General features: G+C 38.1%; 1 protein-coding gene across 1 annotated transcript in view; it reads right to left on the reverse strand.

The window, feature by feature from the left end:
• Nucleotides 1-4,402: 4,402 nt before the first annotated feature.
• Nucleotides 4,403-17,539, reverse strand: part of med13b (mediator complex subunit 13b) — a 49,931-nt gene continuing 36,794 nt past the window's right edge. Inside the window, exons 17-30 of the mRNA XM_079822628.1 lie at nt 16,442-16,609; nt 16,138-16,361; nt 14,663-14,852; nt 14,204-14,570; nt 13,903-14,119; nt 13,628-13,819; nt 11,819-12,042; nt 11,585-11,727; nt 11,324-11,482; nt 11,044-11,190; nt 10,793-10,953; nt 8,658-8,822; nt 8,435-8,535; nt 4,403-5,264 (exon numbers count right to left, since the gene is read on the reverse strand). Of these exons, the coding sequence (XP_079678754.1) occupies nt 5,132-5,264; nt 8,435-8,535; nt 8,658-8,822; nt 10,793-10,953; nt 11,044-11,190; nt 11,324-11,482; nt 11,585-11,727; nt 11,819-12,042; nt 13,628-13,819; nt 13,903-14,119; nt 14,204-14,570; nt 14,663-14,852; nt 16,138-16,361; nt 16,442-16,609 (2,591 nt within the window). The 3' untranslated portion in view covers nt 4,403-5,131. The remainder of the gene's footprint in view (nt 5,265-8,434; nt 8,536-8,657; nt 8,823-10,792; nt 10,954-11,043; nt 11,191-11,323; nt 11,483-11,584; nt 11,728-11,818; nt 12,043-13,627; nt 13,820-13,902; nt 14,120-14,203; nt 14,571-14,662; nt 14,853-16,137; nt 16,362-16,441; nt 16,610-17,539) is intronic.

The raw sequence follows: 17,539 nt of genomic DNA on the forward strand, positions 1-17,539 counted from the left end.
AATATTTTTTCAACATTCTCCAATGCCATCAAGGTAGTAAACACAGTGCAGCGCGTCCAGGTTCTACATCAGAACGCTGTTCTCACAACTTCCGTATTCGGTCAGGACAACAGGTTAACAAATGGCGCAAGCAACGAGCAAGAGTTAGTGTTAGTGTAGCTTACCGGGCTGTCCTTATTGTTCCCAAAGCAAGCCATATCTGTTGCATTCCTTCCCTGTTGATGGTGAAGTTCGACGGATGTGGATTCTGGCTGACAGGTGTCATGAGAAATCGTGTCCGCTTAGGACCCAACGTGGTAATGCCTGATCAAAATGGGAGAAATAACCATAACATGCCTTACATATTGTAAATTATTTAAATTGATAAACTAAGTAATAATACCAATACAAAATCATAACATAGTAATGTACTTATAATGTAAATAATAAAGGATAAAAAACACTAATATACAGAACAGGTGCACAAAATAAATACAACTGGATTTTTTTATTCTTTATAAACATTAAAGCGGGGCTTTTAAAATGTCACCGGCGGGATGGAGGACCAAACTTACCTGCTTGTCCTACTCTCAGCCCAAAGCGGCATATGACCTATGCGACGCATCTCTGTTGGGAAATATAAAACGAATATTTTTTTAAACTAATAACTTATATTATCATTATTTTCTGATATCCATTGAAATGTTTTACATGCTGTAGTATTGTTTCACTGACGCAAATACTAAAATAAACATGCTTAAATGGATGTTTGAGACTCATTTTTATTTTTCACGTTCACAATGTATGCTATTTGATTTAATAATGAGGCTATGTATGTATATATATATGTGTGTGTGTGTGTGTGTGTGTGTGTGTGTGTGTGTGTGTGTGTGTGTGTGTGTGTGTGTGTGTGTGTGTGTGTGTGTGTACTCTAACATGATAAAATTAAGCAAATTCACTTTTGCTAAATATTTTGTTTTAAAATATACAACCGGATGATAATCAACATTATTTTTTATTATATTTGGTTTCATATCTATTCATATTCAGTGTTATGCCTCCAATAAAAATGTTGTAAACATATATTATTATTGTCTTTTAAAATAAAAAATATATCTATAATTTATTTTTATTTTTTTTATATTATGTTGTATGTAAAAAAAAAAATAGAATTGTGCACACTGCGTAATGTTTAAACTATTTTGAGACTTTTGTAAATAGGCCTAATTGTTAATTTCCATCAAATGTAATATTTGGCAAATCCGTTAGCGAAGTTGTGTAGACCAGGGGCCTGTTTCAGAAAGGAGGTTCAACAAACTCTGAGTTTAAACCTGAACTCTGAGTTGACTTACTCTGAGATGGGAAACTCTGAGTTTTGGGTTTCAGAACAGCTGAATTGAGGTAGTTCAATCAACTCTGAGTAGACTGACTCTGAGTTAAGCTCATGCATTCCAACTATGAAAAGCCACGATCAATGGAGCTCCGAAATTACGATTCACCATGGCAACAGCACCCAACAAAAAGACGTTTGCATACTTCCGGGTCAATACACAAGTTTAATTCTTATTTATTTTAATTAAGTTTAATTTTCATGGTATCCAAAAGGCAAACAAAGAATGTGGCAGCAGCTAAAAAAAAAAAAAAAAAAAAAACATAATTCAATCAGGAAAAGCTTTAAGCATAAAATGTTCATGGGTGTAGGTTTAATGACTTTACAAACATTTGACATATTAAATAAATATCATTCAGTGTCCAATGTGCAGCAGCTTTTCCCACATAGACCCTTTTCACAGACTGTGATGACGTGTTTTAATGGTCATCAATATCGTAAATCCTGCAATGTTTTTTTTATTTATTTTTTATGTGTGTACATTTATAACACTAATACATTGTATTATATTACTTTTGCATCAAATTACAAAAATCAAGTTACCGCTGCTGTGAGAGTGTTTCTAATACAGCGTCTATGGGAGTGATAGTTAAAATTAACATCTTTCTCTCTTTTCACTGCAGTTATCAATCTCACTTTAATTTTTCCATCTTTTTGAAAGTTGTGAAATCACTATTGTGGAGTTTTTCTTTTGCTATTTGAGCAAATGGAGACACAAAAATATATATTTAATGTATTCTCTCATTCACCGCTATAAGAGTTAACCCAACTATGACGACTTCAGCTTCGGAAACCCAGAAATGTGAAAAGGGTCTATGCTCTTTTCACATAATGAAATGTTCTCTGATCCTACCTGTTACATTTATTAATCAGGGTAATGACATTATTGACTTCTACTCAGGCCAGCCAAACTCCAGCACCACTGACAGATGAAAAGGAGATGGAGGAAGAATATTAACACCCAACAGGAAAAAGAATAAAGTATTTGTAGGAAATAAAGATGACTATAAAAATGTAAATAAATGTATTTAACAGCTGTGGTGGTGGTTATGCCATATATCTCGTACTACCATCTGGCAGCATCCTTCCATTCCATACAGTAATCCGTTTTCAGAAAGTGTGATGATGGGTATATGAGTGTCATAAATGTGTCCAACCACTGGAAATCCTAAAGGAAATTCTAATTATTAGGTTACTTCTAGAGGATTATCAAGTGAACGTCAGGATCTTGTATAAAACATGCCATTTTTGTCACTTTGACAGTGTCCTCATGTGCTTTTCTTACTTTGTATTTTTGTCAAGTGGCAGAAAATTTAATTTGTTTTAAGTAAACTTTGCTTACTTTAGATTTAGATTAAATTTATAATTTTTTTTATATTTATACTTGAAATATGACCAAAATACTCAGTAAGAAAAGCATTTGTGGCGTTTGAATGAATGAATAAAGTATTTAAACACTGCTGGTGCTTTAAAAAGGGGGAGGAGAACGAAAGAAACTCTGGGTTTACCAAAGAAAACCTGCCTCTGACCAGGTTAGGTTCACAGAGTAAGTCACCCTGGTAACTGACTCTGAGTATAAGTTACCTCTCTTTCAGAAACGGGCTTGGCTTACCCTGCTTTCTCGGGTTTGACATACCTCCCATTCTGAAACAGAAAACCCAGAGTTTCCCTTATTTCAGGGTTAACCTACTCAGAGTTTTCACTTAACCTCCTTTCTGAAACGGGCCCCAGGGGTTTTCAAACTTTATGATGCCAAGGACCCCTTAATATGATGAAGCTTATTTGAGGGACCTCCTTCCTAAAATCCATCTATATATTTGTATGTATGGAAAAACATTTAAACTGTTAGATAAATAGTAAGTGTGACATTATAAATGCAACATATTGTTTCCAAAATTAAATTGGCTATACTTAATGTTGGATATATAAACCTGAACAAACATTTTCAATTAAAAATTATTTGTATAATCAACTTTCACAATAAATGTAAGCAGCTCATGTACTGCGTTAAGAAAACTGCCTTACATTCCCAGTGAGCAAGAAAAAGGGGATTATATTGAGAAAAACTCACCCAGTTTGAAAACCGTATTTGGTCAATCACTATTTGGCCCATAGTGAGCCGGCGTTCTGATGTAGAAACCTTTAATGATTTTCACATGGGTTACCATTATTTTATGCTTTTGGTTCTAGTTTTTCAAATATTTTGCGATATATTTCTAGTGTTTTATGCTTTTAAGAACTGGAAGACTTAGTTAAAGGGCAAAGTGAAAAATCTGTGAAATCTATACACAAACAAACAATAAATAAATCATGAGGCATTAACATTTTCCAGTTTTAATGTCACCTTAATGCATTAAAAAGAAAAACAGATAAAATCTGTTAGTTTTATTAAAAGCCAAACCCTGGGAAATACAAGTGCCTGAAGTTGAATAAACACACATATATAATTCATTTAATGCCTGTAATGTTATGCATATCTCAGTGCCTTCACATCTTTCAACTACGCAATTTTCAGGACAGAATGCAGAACAATGTTTTGACACTACAGAGGGAAATATTTTATCTGCAGCAGCAGCAGCAGCAGCAGCAGCAAAAATGCCTGGTACATGAAACTCAGAGAGACGGGCGAGAGAGAAAAAAAAAATCATAATAATGCCCCAGGAGTCATAATCATCATGCCCAGAATAGTGTTGATAATATAGAGAGGAGTGATGCAGTGCTCAGGATGTCAGTGAAGAGCTACAGTGCTATTAGCAACACGTACACTCAAACCTCAGCCTCTGGTTCAGCTCCATCAGGAAACAAGCGCATATGCACAGCCAGTCGCCTGGACACGCCTGATGAGAATAGCACCATGTCATTTCACAGGGATTTGAGCAGAATAAATACACCGCGATTTCTCCCTCGAGGGCTTATCATACCTGGAGAGTATGATGAAACCTCCTGCAATATGGCGTCTCATATTTCCCTCCCCTAGAAACCCAGGATATTTGTTCAAAATCGAGCAGGATGTGCAATGACGACCACAGGTTTCAGGTTTTACACACTTTATTCCTAAAACATTGGCTGCACCATCCATAGCGGCACACGATTGTATGTACACATTTATATACACGCGCACAATTCTCTAAATCTGTGATATAAAATATATAATCCGACAATGTACCTCTTGTCCTCTTATTTGAACACATTAAATTGCTGTACAGGAATTCTGTAGCTACAGCCTATCTTAAAGTCCCCACCACACAAAGGTAAGAACGTGAGCTCCTGCATACTTCATCTGTACACTGTGACAGTAAAAATCGTGGAGAAAATATTTCTCTAAATATTCCTCTAAAAGCAACCTACAGCAAATTCACTTGTCGGTTCTGTAATTAAGACAATTACATATATGACAAACCATTTTCATTTAATTTAGGAAGGCAATATGCATCCTCCTGTGTTTATATAATATAAAAGATTAAGAAATTACACATTTAAAAACATACAATAAATAAGATATATGCAGGCATTTCAACTGGATAAAACCGGACCCGAACTGCACTTTCAGGCCTTTATATCAGTTCATTGAGATGGTCTAAGTTTCTTTCCCTCCAAGTTGTTGAGATGGACACTTGGCATTAACTGGGCGTAACGTAAGTGCACTGTCTGATTGCACTTGGTTTGTCCAGCCGTGTCCACGGCGGCAGTGCAGTGATGCGGTGTCTCTGCAGGGTCTGTTGTGAGAAATCGTGGCAACAGCTGTGCAGAACCCCTCGTCTGTTAGAGCATGTTCATGATGAAGTTGTACATTTGGTTGAGCACAACAAAGTGCACGGGCAGACAAGAGCGCCGGTCCTGAGTCGCTGGGTCACAGGTCAGCCACGAGAGGGCGTTGTACTGCTCCAGCACAAATCTGCAAACACAACAAATGTGTGACCGATACAAACAAAGGAGGATATTGATTGCAGTGCCGTGGCAAGGTACGCGTTTACTATTAAGCTAACTTTTGAGGTTTAAGCATTTAGTTTGGTTTCAAACCCTTAAAGGGATAGTTGACCCGAAAATTAAACTTACCCTTTAGTGATCCTAGGTGTACATGACATTCTTCTTTCAGACGCAATCAGAGATATACTGAATAATGTCCTGTCTCTTCCAAGCTTTATAATGGGAGTGAAAAGAGGACGAGATTTTGAAGCCAAAAATCATAAAAGTAATCCATAGGACTCCAGGGGGTTAATAAAGGCCTTCTGAAGCGAAGCAATGTTTTTTTTTTTTTTTAAGAAAAAACTTTATAAAGGAGAATATCTATCTTCCGACAGACACCTCGATTTACGGCGAAAGAGTAACCCCTGACCTGACGCCTTGATGTCCTGTATTATACAGAAGGCCTTCATTAATCTCCTGGAGTCGTGTGGATTACTTTAATGATGGATGGATGCACTTTTTTGGACTTCAAAATCAGGACCGCCATTCACTGCCATTATAAAGCTTGGAAGTCAATGCTCGTCTGATAGAAGAATGACATGTACACCTGAGTAAATCATGGGCTAATTTTCATTTTTGGGTGAACTATCCCTTTTAAGACACTTTCGTTCATCTTTGAAAAAATAAAAGAGATTTTAATGAAACCTGAGAGATTTCGGTCCCTCGATTTACAGTCCATTACACCAAAACTTTGACTTTTCAAAATGTTCATGAAGAGATCATAAAAGAAATCCATATGAATCCAAATGTTCTCAAGAGACGCAATCGCTTTTTTTTATGATGAACTGATTTAATTTCAAGCATTTATTCACAAACCATGTTCAGCTTACATACATTGAGCTTTCGTTTACCAAATTTGATGTTTTCCATGTACAAACATTGATCGATATCTATATGTGAATAAAAGCCGCAATTAAATCTGTTCGTCATTAAAAGCAGTGGTCCAGATGGGGACAAATAATCAAATAAATTAAATAAATAATCTTAATTAAAATGCTAAACAAAAAACCTAAAGATGTACAACATTAATCAGACATATTTAAAAAAAAAAAAAGTGAATTTATTAACTACCAGAGTTAAATATCAGCTTAGATAAGAGGGCCTTCGTATCTTGTTTTGGACAAGAGGTTAGAAAACCACTGTTATAAAGCGACCGTGTCTCTTCAGAAGATTTGGATTAACTGCTTGATTCATATGAATTTCTTTTAAAATGTCTTTCTGAAATATTTTTGAGTACCATCAGTGTGACGGGACGGGACACGGGTTTGGCGGGAGGGGTTTCTGCCCAAATTGGTTGAGCAGAATTCTAGGGTTTTTTTATGTTTTTCCCCTCTACATGACGTTAACAGTCTGCAAGACACACACACACTTCTAGTTTTGACTGTTAAAGTTTTTTGAATGACCCAATTAAAATGTTTTACTTGCACTGGGCTATATTATAATATATAGTGAACGTCAAAAGTTTCAATACTCCTGCTCAAACCAAATTTTTTATTGAAGTGTTTACATTAGGGATGTTGTTAAAACAGAGGTTTAGTAATGAAGGATGGATGATAATAATAAATGCTTTCTGACATTTTTTACAGAGAAAAAAACAAAACAAGCAAGAACAAAATTGAAACCTAGCATGCCAATTTTCATTTTACAATTATCTTCTTACGGTGCGCGTGCACATTTGTGTTACGTGAGAGAGCGCAGCACTGAGACAACGGAACTTTTAAATCCACAAGTAATTAACACACTAGTTTTCATAGGAAATAAATAATAGGTGTCGAAATGCATACGCAACGTACAGGTTGGCAGGTCTTGGACTGGCAAATCTTTCAGGTTTCATTAAAAGTCTTCATTGGTTTCGAAGATAAAGTCTTGTGTGCTTGGAATGACATGAGGGTGAGTAAATGACAGCTATGGGTGAATTAAAATGAATCCCTTTAAATAAATCATGTCATTAAATATATTTAATACAGGTAAAATAGAGCGTCAGGAGCGAGTGATTTCAATGTTAAGTCAATTAAAAGACACTTTTAAAGGTCCTGTGGCGCGATGGACGCAATCCAGCCTCATTCGCACGTGCAGTTAGTGCGAATGACACGAATTTGATGCGAATTGAGCGTCTTGCGTGATACACGCAAGTGGTGCTTTTTGTGCATTCACCAGTTTGAAGCGAATTCGCGTCTGACGCCCGAGTTGAAAATGTTGAACTTTGCAGTCAATTCGCGCAGCGTTAACCAATCAGGAGCTGCTTTCACATGGTAAAGTGACGTGATGAGAAACCCTGCATAATTTAAAAATACTACTGTGTCACAAAAGGTAGTTTTAAGACTTTTTCAGGTGAGAATGTAGTTGTTTAAAGCTCAATTCTGTGGTTTATTTATAAAGAGAGCGCCTATTTAAAAAAAATGATCTTGCGTTTTTGGGATCCAGGCGATCACCGGGCACTCAGCGCTCATTAACCCCACGAGAGCAGTCTTTCCTCGGCCAGTCCTTCTGACGTTTGCCGCTCGCTAAGATGTCTTTGTAGTGGTTAAACATGAGACAGAATTCGTCTTGTGTAGATCTAACGGGCCACCTTTGGTGTCATGAATCTATAATTTGTTGTCTGCCAAATCGTTTTGACTGAGGGCAAAGAGAAGTTTCATAACTTTATTTTTTAGGATATTTAAATATACATGCAGTGAAGATGAGGTAGATAGTGCGTTGCCTGGACCACATTTGTGTGGCTATTAATGTTGAATATATCTTTAGTGAAAATGAAAAGAGGCAGAGTGGTGTTTTATGACATATTTCTCTATTTCGCTTCAAATGCTCGATTTATACGCACGTCCAATTAGCTGTGGACACGCAAATGGATTCAAAATGTTTGAACGTCCAACTAGACGCGGTAGACACGATTTTGAACGCAGCATAAGTCTTTTCTCAACAATGGTCTGCAAGATGGAGAAAGCCAATTTATTTATAAATCAAGTCCAGTCTGGGATGTTTCATAATAAGCTGCCCTCCTGGTATGAAATCGAACCAGTGAAAACCCACCCGTGTTCATTTTATAAATGTAAAGAAATATATAAGAGGCATGGTGATATAGACAAGAGTGGCTGATACCTGAGCACATCTGAGGTATGGCTGGAGTCCAGAGGGTGGGAGTGTTTACTGTGCAGCAATTCATCTGACTGCACTGACGAAACATTAAGGTGCAGAGAAGCCTGACAGGAAGACAGGAACATTCATTATATGACACCTATGCAGCTCTGCTAAATAGATAAGATTATGAAACGTGTTTTGGACAATAAAGCTGTAATGAATCTGTGTTTGCTGAAAAGCTCACCTTCAGGAAGAGAGGACATTGGTTCTTTGCCTGTGGGCAGGAGGACCAGAACCAGTCAGGCAGTGGACCCGCTTTAGCCGTGGACACAAAGTAGCCCAGAGCCATGGGTTGCTGGAGGATGTTGGGAGATTCGTCGTGAGACTCCATCCTGTCTGTGCTCTGGCCCTGAGGATGGGAAAGAGAAAGTTAGAGGGTGATTTCAGAGGTCTATAAAGCACTGAGAAATTACTTCAGTCACTTAAGGCCCGGGTATGCTCCATTTTACGCCCTACGCTCCGTCTCACGCATAGTTGAGTGCACGAGCCTTTCAAAGTAGACGTTGTTTTCAAGCGTTCAAGTCAATCGCACATGCACAGCTGTACGTGCAGCATCCGCACGGACACAAATTGAATTTTTAAAAAAAAAATTAGCTAGAACTGCAGAATTAATCGTTAAAAGATTGCGATCTTGCGATTCTGCCATGTCTTTTATGCCTGTTTGACATGCGTCAGTGGAATGTGAACAGCGGGTGTCCACTGGCGAGAAGAATCGCAATCTCCATTTTACACACACAAAAAAAATTGTGATTCTCAATTTAACCAAAATTGTGCAGCTCTACTTTGGGCTTTACAAAACTAAAGTGAAAAGTATGGATAAAATTCAAAATGATTTCTCATTGTTCCCAAACTAAGATTCTGATTAGGGCTGTAACGATTCCTCAAATAAATTCGAGTAATTGATTTAAAAAAAAATCCTCGATTGCAATTTACCCGTGTTGCGTAACCGGCAAAATACCGGAAGTGGCACAGTCCACGAATGAAAATCCATGAACCGCATTATTAGGCTGTTTTCTAAGGCAGCGCGGTATATTAAAAACTTTTAAAACCATACTATAGCATGGTGCTGTTGTGAATCCACAAAGACTGGGATTCAATTAAATTAATATATGCCCTGCGGGTTTAATATTCGGTTATGTGCCTCTCAGACCGGCTCCATTCTCCTCCACATTAACTGTTATCATTCACATGCATGGAGCATATGCTGTGAGTTTGGGTTGCTTATAACGTTCGTCTGGGAACACAGTGTATGCATTTCCTCATATTTGTAAGGTAAATAATTTATAAACCTACGCCAACACACGAGAATACATCATTATGTTTCTAAATATAGAAACTGTTCATCGCGATTTCAAAATAAAAGTCTAAAAACTCGCTCTGAGTTTGCATGTTTTGGTTGTCCACATATTCTTGTTCAAGAAATTACAAGGGCTGTAGTATTTCTATTGTAAAGAAGTTGCCAGATATTAAATATTAAGTGAACATTTGAATTAAATGACGTTTGGCCTATATTGAACAAGGACTTGATCTGCTGTAAAGTGGGACAACAACAACAATCACCAGCCCGTTTGCGCCCTCTGCAGGCATTTGTTATAATCCATAATGTACATAAGATGTACATGATTGTTTATAATGCATGTTATATTATGTATTTTAACTGTGTTGTTCTATAAAACCATAAGATTATTTGCTTTTAAAACTTAATTTGAACCTAATATTATTGCCTCGTTGTTATAATATGTATTTTGCAGTCATTTTAATGGCTAATGTTTGCTTGGGTCTATTTGTATTACCACAAAAAATATCAGATTACTTGATTAATCGTCAGAATAATCGATAGATTACTCGATTACCAAAATAATCGTTAGTGACAGCCCCAATTCTGATAGTTACAAGATAGACAACCGTTCAAAATGTAGGGGTCAGGAAGATTTATATGTTAAAAAAGACTGTTGTTACAAAATATTTCTATTTCAAATAAATGCTGATATTTTGAATTTTCTATTCAAAGAATCATGAAAAAAATTATTAATATAAAATTTCAACATATTGATAAAATAAGATATTATTAAGAAATGTTTCTTGAGCACCAGGTCAACATAATATAATGATTTCTGAAGGATCATGTGACACTGAAGACTGGAGTAATGATGCTGAAAATTCAGCTTTGACATCACAGGAATAAATTACATTTTAAGATCCAAGTGTTTTTTAAAAATCAAATTTCTAGTTCATCATAGGAAAACATTAAAAGAAAATCTCACGACCCCAACATTTTGAACATTAGTGTATGTTCTTCAAAAGGACTAACAAGTTTACCTTGCTGCCGTCTCCGCCGTGGTGGTAATGTGAGCCTGGCGACTGTACTGGGGAGGTGGTGGGGGAGTTGGGTATTATGTTAATGAGATCAGGGTCAACCAAATCATTCTCTGACAGCAAGTCCAAGATCACATCCATGCCACCCATTCCATCTGTGACATCTGCAAACACAACGACAACTAATATTAGTCTGCTATCAACACAACAATAAAGTAGAAGAGCTTGACAGGGTGGAGGTCAAAGTGTCTGACCGTTGATGGGATTGAAGGCCTGGAGGCCGGCAGAAGTGGGGAACACGAGGATGTGAGTGCAGGAGGTGTCCTGAGGAGTGTTTAACTGGGACGTCTGCATGTTCAGGGTCGTGCTGCGGCCGAACACGGAGCCCGTGGACACGGAGTCTATGGAGAGATGGAGAAGGAAGGGAAATCATGACTAGGTTCTGAACTGAAACATTTAAAAAGTTTCTGAAGGTTTCTAAAGTACAGCACAACTCGGAACAACCGCTCTGTGTGAAAGCTTCACATTAATTACCTGGCATGATGACAAAGGAAGCCTGTGGCTCCATGGCAACTAGACAGGTACTGAGGATGCTGGGACTGTCCGCAGCAGAGATGCCGCACATCCTGCACATTTCCTTCAGCCGTCTGCCGAGAGACTGCAAGTTTCGCCTACTCAACAAAATACTCCAATCTGATTGGAACAAAAAAAAGGAGTCAGATCAACAGTAAAGGGCACATAATGCCAAACACTTGTATAAATGATATAAACACTTATTATTGAATAATTGCTTACCACGCAACTCCCCGTGACCTATCCTTCCAAGCCTGCCAATCACAATGCGCCAAGGAAGTGAAGTCATCTGTACAAGACCTAGGCACCATTCCCAAAGCTTCTGAATGCCCTGTCGTCGTGCAGAGCCCTTTTTCCTCCGAGCTCTGAGTGAAAACACACAAACAACCCAGTCACACACAGAGGCCTGGGCTTGAAGAAATTACGCCAATCAAAGACCAGCTCTTGAGTGCTCACCGGTTGGGTACGTCGATGCTGATGATGCAGGTTTCCAGCAGCTCTCCGTACTGGTCAGTGCACGAGGCCAGGAGCCACCTCTGGTCATGTGACAGGCAGTAGGCCACAAACAGCACGTTGTATTTCTGCGAAGCCTCTCCAAAAGTCTCCCCCAGCTCTGTCTGTTTGTCCTTCACCGGTGCCAGGATGAACGGCGGTGCGTAGAGATGTAAACACTCTGGTCTCTGAGGGTGGCAAGGACCAAGATGTCAATATTATTATTTATTACAAAGCTCTTTTAGAAAGCTCTTTGTATGATTTGAATGAAAATGGTATCTCAGGTGGTCTTCAATTTTTTGAATGCCACAGACCCCAAAATAAAAGCTCCCATTTTAAAATATAAAAGTTATTTATTTGAATGCATAATGATGGATTTATACTATGAAACAATTAAATGTATAAAATATCTAAAATACTACCATTTAATAATTTCTATAAAGTTGACGATTTAATTTTTACAAAGTAGAATGAAATATAAATATAAAATTTGGTAAATTTGTATTTAAATTTATTTAAATTGGCAACAACAACAACAAAAAGAATACATTTATTGTCATTAATAGCTAAAGTTTTTCCTCTAAACTATTCCACAGAATTGAAAGAATGAATAATAAAAAAATTAAATGAATATCAAATTTGGTAAATTTGCAAATAAAATCTATTCAAATAAATAAACCTCTTGTTATTAAATATTTAAAAACTATATAATTATGTTGTTACTTTTCAACAGATATTCTAGCACAACCTTGCGGACCCCGATTTGAAAACCCCTTGCCCAATATATTGTTATTTGTTATATTATGATTAGTGCTGTCAATTTATAAAAAAAAAAAAAAATTTAATTAATAGCGAATTTTTTTCTGCACTTAATCACGATAAAAAACATTGGAGATTTAAATTTTTATATTTTAACAGTTACTCTCCAAATTAATGTAGAAATAACTTAAAAACAGTATTTCAAATATTTGTTTATATATCTTTATATTTTATATTATTATTTATATATCTTTTATATTTGTTGTATATCTTTTTTATGAATGAAGGCCAGTATCACTGATACTAATACTGATACTGATGTCTCTAAACGTTAAATGATAGACATTCAACATTACAGTATAACTGAAAGCTATCAAATTTCAACATTTATTAGGCTTTAAAAAAATAATTTAAGTGAGCTTAAAACAATCTTTACATAAACTCATTATAATAAATGTCACATAAGTCCTTCCTGTCTAACAGGTAGGAAATACAGAAATTGAAGTTATCAAACAGTCTGCACTGCTTAAATAATAAATTAAATATAGATTTAAAGCTACAATTTTCTCTGTTATCTATCCTCTATTACCTACCTCTCTATTATTTGATTAACATTAATGACAGACATGGTTTATTAGTTTACTGTCACTTTAAGATCTGCCGCTGCTGAACATGATGCGGATCTGACGCGCTGTGACGCACATCTAATTTTCTCCCAACTCTTTAAGTTTATTTAAAACGTTATTTAACAAATTTCAGACTGCTCTTATGAGAATACTCGACAAAACAAAAAAGTTCTGTTCAAGCGCAAAAGCGAAGTAGATTCTGGTGCGCTGTCGGTTCTCACAAATGGTTTAAAAGCATTTGCGTGAATAAGAGCGTGATCATATAATGTAACGCTAGCCAAACGATGACAGAAAAAAACGGCTGCTGCGTTAATTGTGTTAAATATTTTTTACGCGCTAAACTGAAAAAATTAATTATGACGATAATTATTGATATTATTAGGTGTACCTCTTTGCTCTGTAGTGCAGTGTCAATGGCCAGGCCGGGGCCGAAGCCGGTTAGCGTTTTGACATTAGTGGACGTTGGCAGACGCCGTCTGCACTGTGTGTAAACTGAGAAAGCCAGAGACTTCAGGTGCTGTGCATATATATGGCGCTCCTCACTCCAGACCGGCTGCAGCAAGTACTGGCTGGGTATAATCTGGTAGAAGAAAACACAGGATGTAAAGATCTAAGCAAAGTGACACAATACGATCAGAAAGCTCAGATCAGATGCATTCTTACTTGGACATATACAGCATTCCTGATGTGAGGAGGAAGAAACTGAAGCATCTCTAGATAACAGCGGAGAAGACCCATCGTCCACACGCTGGAATTGCCGCCTTGGCCTGTCTCCTCATAGCTGAAGGGGTTCACTATGTAGATCACTATAGAGGGAGGATATGTGACGGCATGGGAGTCTCCGTCAGTCGGCACCCCCACCTTCTCTCTCTCCATCGTGCTGTGACACAGATAAATCACGGATCAGAGCACACATCTGAGAGAATCAGTAAGATTTAGAGTGTGTGGATATGAAAAGCAGTACCTCTCTGCGGGCTCAGACTGAACCTGAGGTTGGCTGGTGGCCGATGTGCCATCCCCAGGTGTCCCTGCACTCTGGCCACCGCTCGGCTGACTGGACTGCAAGCCCTGAGCCCCAAAGGAAGGCAGGGAATTGGGCTTGGAAGACGGCAAGGTACCTATGCCCTGAGAGGTGTTGGCTGTGGTGGTGGTGGTGGTGGCGGCGGTGGTGGCGGCGGTTGTGGTGTTAGTGTTGGAGGTGCTGTTGGTGGTGGGAGTGGTGTTCTGAGCGGCTGTGATGGGGCTGCTGGAGCTGGAAGTTTGTGAAGAGCTGGTAGGGTTTCGTTGGGAAAGCAGTGAGCTGTCCAAAGACTGGGATGCCAGACAGGTCACTGAAGAAATAAGAAATAGTATCAGATATATACACAGGATATATATTATTCCTCATAACATCAAACAGCTTTCAATTTGCTTCTGCACATACCCAAGTCGTGTCGGCACACTTGTGCGTAAAGTCTGAGCTTGTTGAAAGCCTCGCTGCTGCTGTTGATGGTTTTCGGGAGCCAGTCAGTGAGAGTCTGATCTGTGAAAGGCTGGGATCCAGTATCACTCACAGTCACAATTCCATCAGCGTGAGACTTGGCGATGGGCCTGTGCTGACCGAGCCGACAAGACTGCCAAACAATAAGAAATCAATCAAGTCAGATTTATTTCACAACACATGTTGTTTCAAAGCAGATTTACAGAAAATCATGATGTTCATAAACATTTATAATATGTTAATATCTTCATAGTCACATTTATGAGATTAGTGATGGGTTAGTAATACTTTGTGACAATACAAGCAATCAAGTTTGTACAATTATTATATATATATATATGGAATATATGGAAGCTGTGCTTGTGTACTCGTGCTCATACTCATTAAAATGTCGTTTATTGTTGTATAATTGTTACACCTTTGATTGTGGACTCCAACTATTTTTCTCTCGCTTTTATTTTAGTTATTTATTTTGTACATTGTCATTATTTAACTATTGCACAATTGCACAATTGCATCTATAATTATTATTATCCATTTTAACTATCTTTTGTACTATTAATGTTTAATTAAAATCATCTACGGCAGTTTGTTCTGGGTTGGTTGGGGAGGGATTGAAAATGTAAAAAACTAAATACTTTCTCTGTACAAACAATAGCATCTGTCTTTGGAATAAAAAATAAAGAGGAAAAAAAATGTAGATACCAAAAACTAATACCACGCATTGTATGTGCAATGTTTGTGTCCAGACTGACAACACTGACAAAAGAGAATATATTAGGGACAAAATAGAAGGCGGTCTATGAGGTAGTAGACAGGTGAGCAACTGTTTGGATACATTCATCGAAAGAAAACTAATCATTGTTATACAGCTCAACACAGTTAGTCTTATTGTTTAAATTTAATCACAAGTACCATGTTTTACCATGACTAATATCGATCTAGCTCACTGCAGTGTGAACAAGTGTCTCATAGTAGCATTATAACATAACTTCCAACACACTCATATGTATCTAATATGACAAAACAGCGCTGCGTTACCCCACATACACACGAGCGGAAGAAGCGGAAGCGTCTGTGGCATAATAAAAGCTCAGCGAAATCAAGGCGTCATCATGATACACTTTTGTTTTGAATAAGCGACCTCTAGCGGCAAAAATTACATTGTGGCTTTAAGCATGAAAATAACTGAAGGTAATATATATTTGCAAAACAAATAGCCAACAAACACTGTATGAAGAGCGAAAATACAGGTATCGGTATCAGCAAGTATCGGTATCGGACTCGTTCTGGAAAAAGTGATATCGGTGCATCCCTTATTAATTTGTTAATCACTTGAATTATTAATTTGTTATGTGGTAATATTGAGAATTATGAAACCTGTGATGTTTTGTTCAATTTAATTAGCATATTCTAACCTCATATACTGCTGTCAAGTCTCTGAAGAACGTCTTGGCTCCATTAAGCAGAGTTTCGTTGTCGGGACACACCACCAAGTATCCTATGTCCCTCTGGGAGCTGTACGGGTCCAGCAGAAGCTTCTCCCAGTATGGCAGAGCGAAAGGAGACAGCACCACAAAGTCATACTCGTTACCCACCAGTAAGGTGGGGATGGGGAGGGGCTCTGGAGATTCATCCGTGCCTGAGAGAAAAGAGTAGCGTTAATACACCTATATAATTTATAAACTATGCAGAGGATGGTGTCTGTTGAGTTAGGCCTACCGTACGATCCCCTGCCAGCCATCTTGTGGAACTGCTGCCAGGTGAGGGGGCCCTGGACCCCCCAAGAGCGCACAGACCTCTTCTTCTGAATGGTGTCCTGCAGGACAGGCTGAAGTGACAGCAGCATCCTGAGCACATCCTGGGAGAACAGCATGCTCATATCGAAAGCTGCAAGGACACAGAGAGAAAAATCGGATTTAATTCTAAACACATTTAGTTTGAGAAAACCGTTTTATAGGTTACTGGCAGAATTTGCTAGAGGTCTGCATGGGGATTAAAGCCACCATGAAATGACAATTTACACTTAAATCCCACCCCTTTCCTACATTTAACCTTATGCTGTGTTCACACCAAACGCGAATAGAGCGTCTGGCGCAAGTGATTTCAATGTTAAGTCAATGGAAAGGCGCGTTGACGTGCGTCTGTGGGTCCCGCGGTGCGAATGACGCGGATTAGACGCGAATTGAGCGTCTTGCGCGATACACGCGAGTGGTGCTTTTGTGCATTCACACGTTTGAAGCGAATTCGCATCTGACGCTCAAGTTGAAAAATTGGAACTTTGGTGTCAATTCGCGCCGCGTTAACCAATCAGGAGCCTGCTCGCTGCGGTCACGTGGTAAAGTGACATGTTGATCAACCCTGCATAATTTAAAAATACTACTATTGTGTGTCACAAAATGTAGTTTTAAGACTTTTTCAGGTGAGAATGTAGTTGTTTAAAGCTCAAATCAGTGGTTTATTTATAAAGAGAGCGCCTATTTAAAAAAATTATCTTGTGTTTTTGGAGTTGTGAGATCCAGGTGATCACCGGGCAATCACCGTTCATAACTCCGACTAGAGCAGCCCTTCCTCAGCTAGTCCTTCTGACGTTTGCCGCTGGCTCTGTAGTAGTGATGTCCTGTAGTGGTGCATCTTGTGTAGATCTAACGGGCGATCTTTGGTGTCATGAATCTATACTTTGTTTTCTGCCAAATCGTTTTGACTGAGGGCAAAGAGAAATTTCATAACTTTATTTTTTAAGGATATTTAAATATACATGCAGTGAAGATAATGTAGGAGTTGCCTGGACCACAGTTCTGTGGCTATTAATGTTTAATA

Source organism: Gobio gobio, assembly GCF_949357685.1.
Source record: "Gobio gobio genome assembly, chromosome: 8".
NCBI classification, from domain to species: Eukaryota; Metazoa; Chordata; class Actinopteri; order Cypriniformes; family Gobionidae; genus Gobio; species Gobio gobio.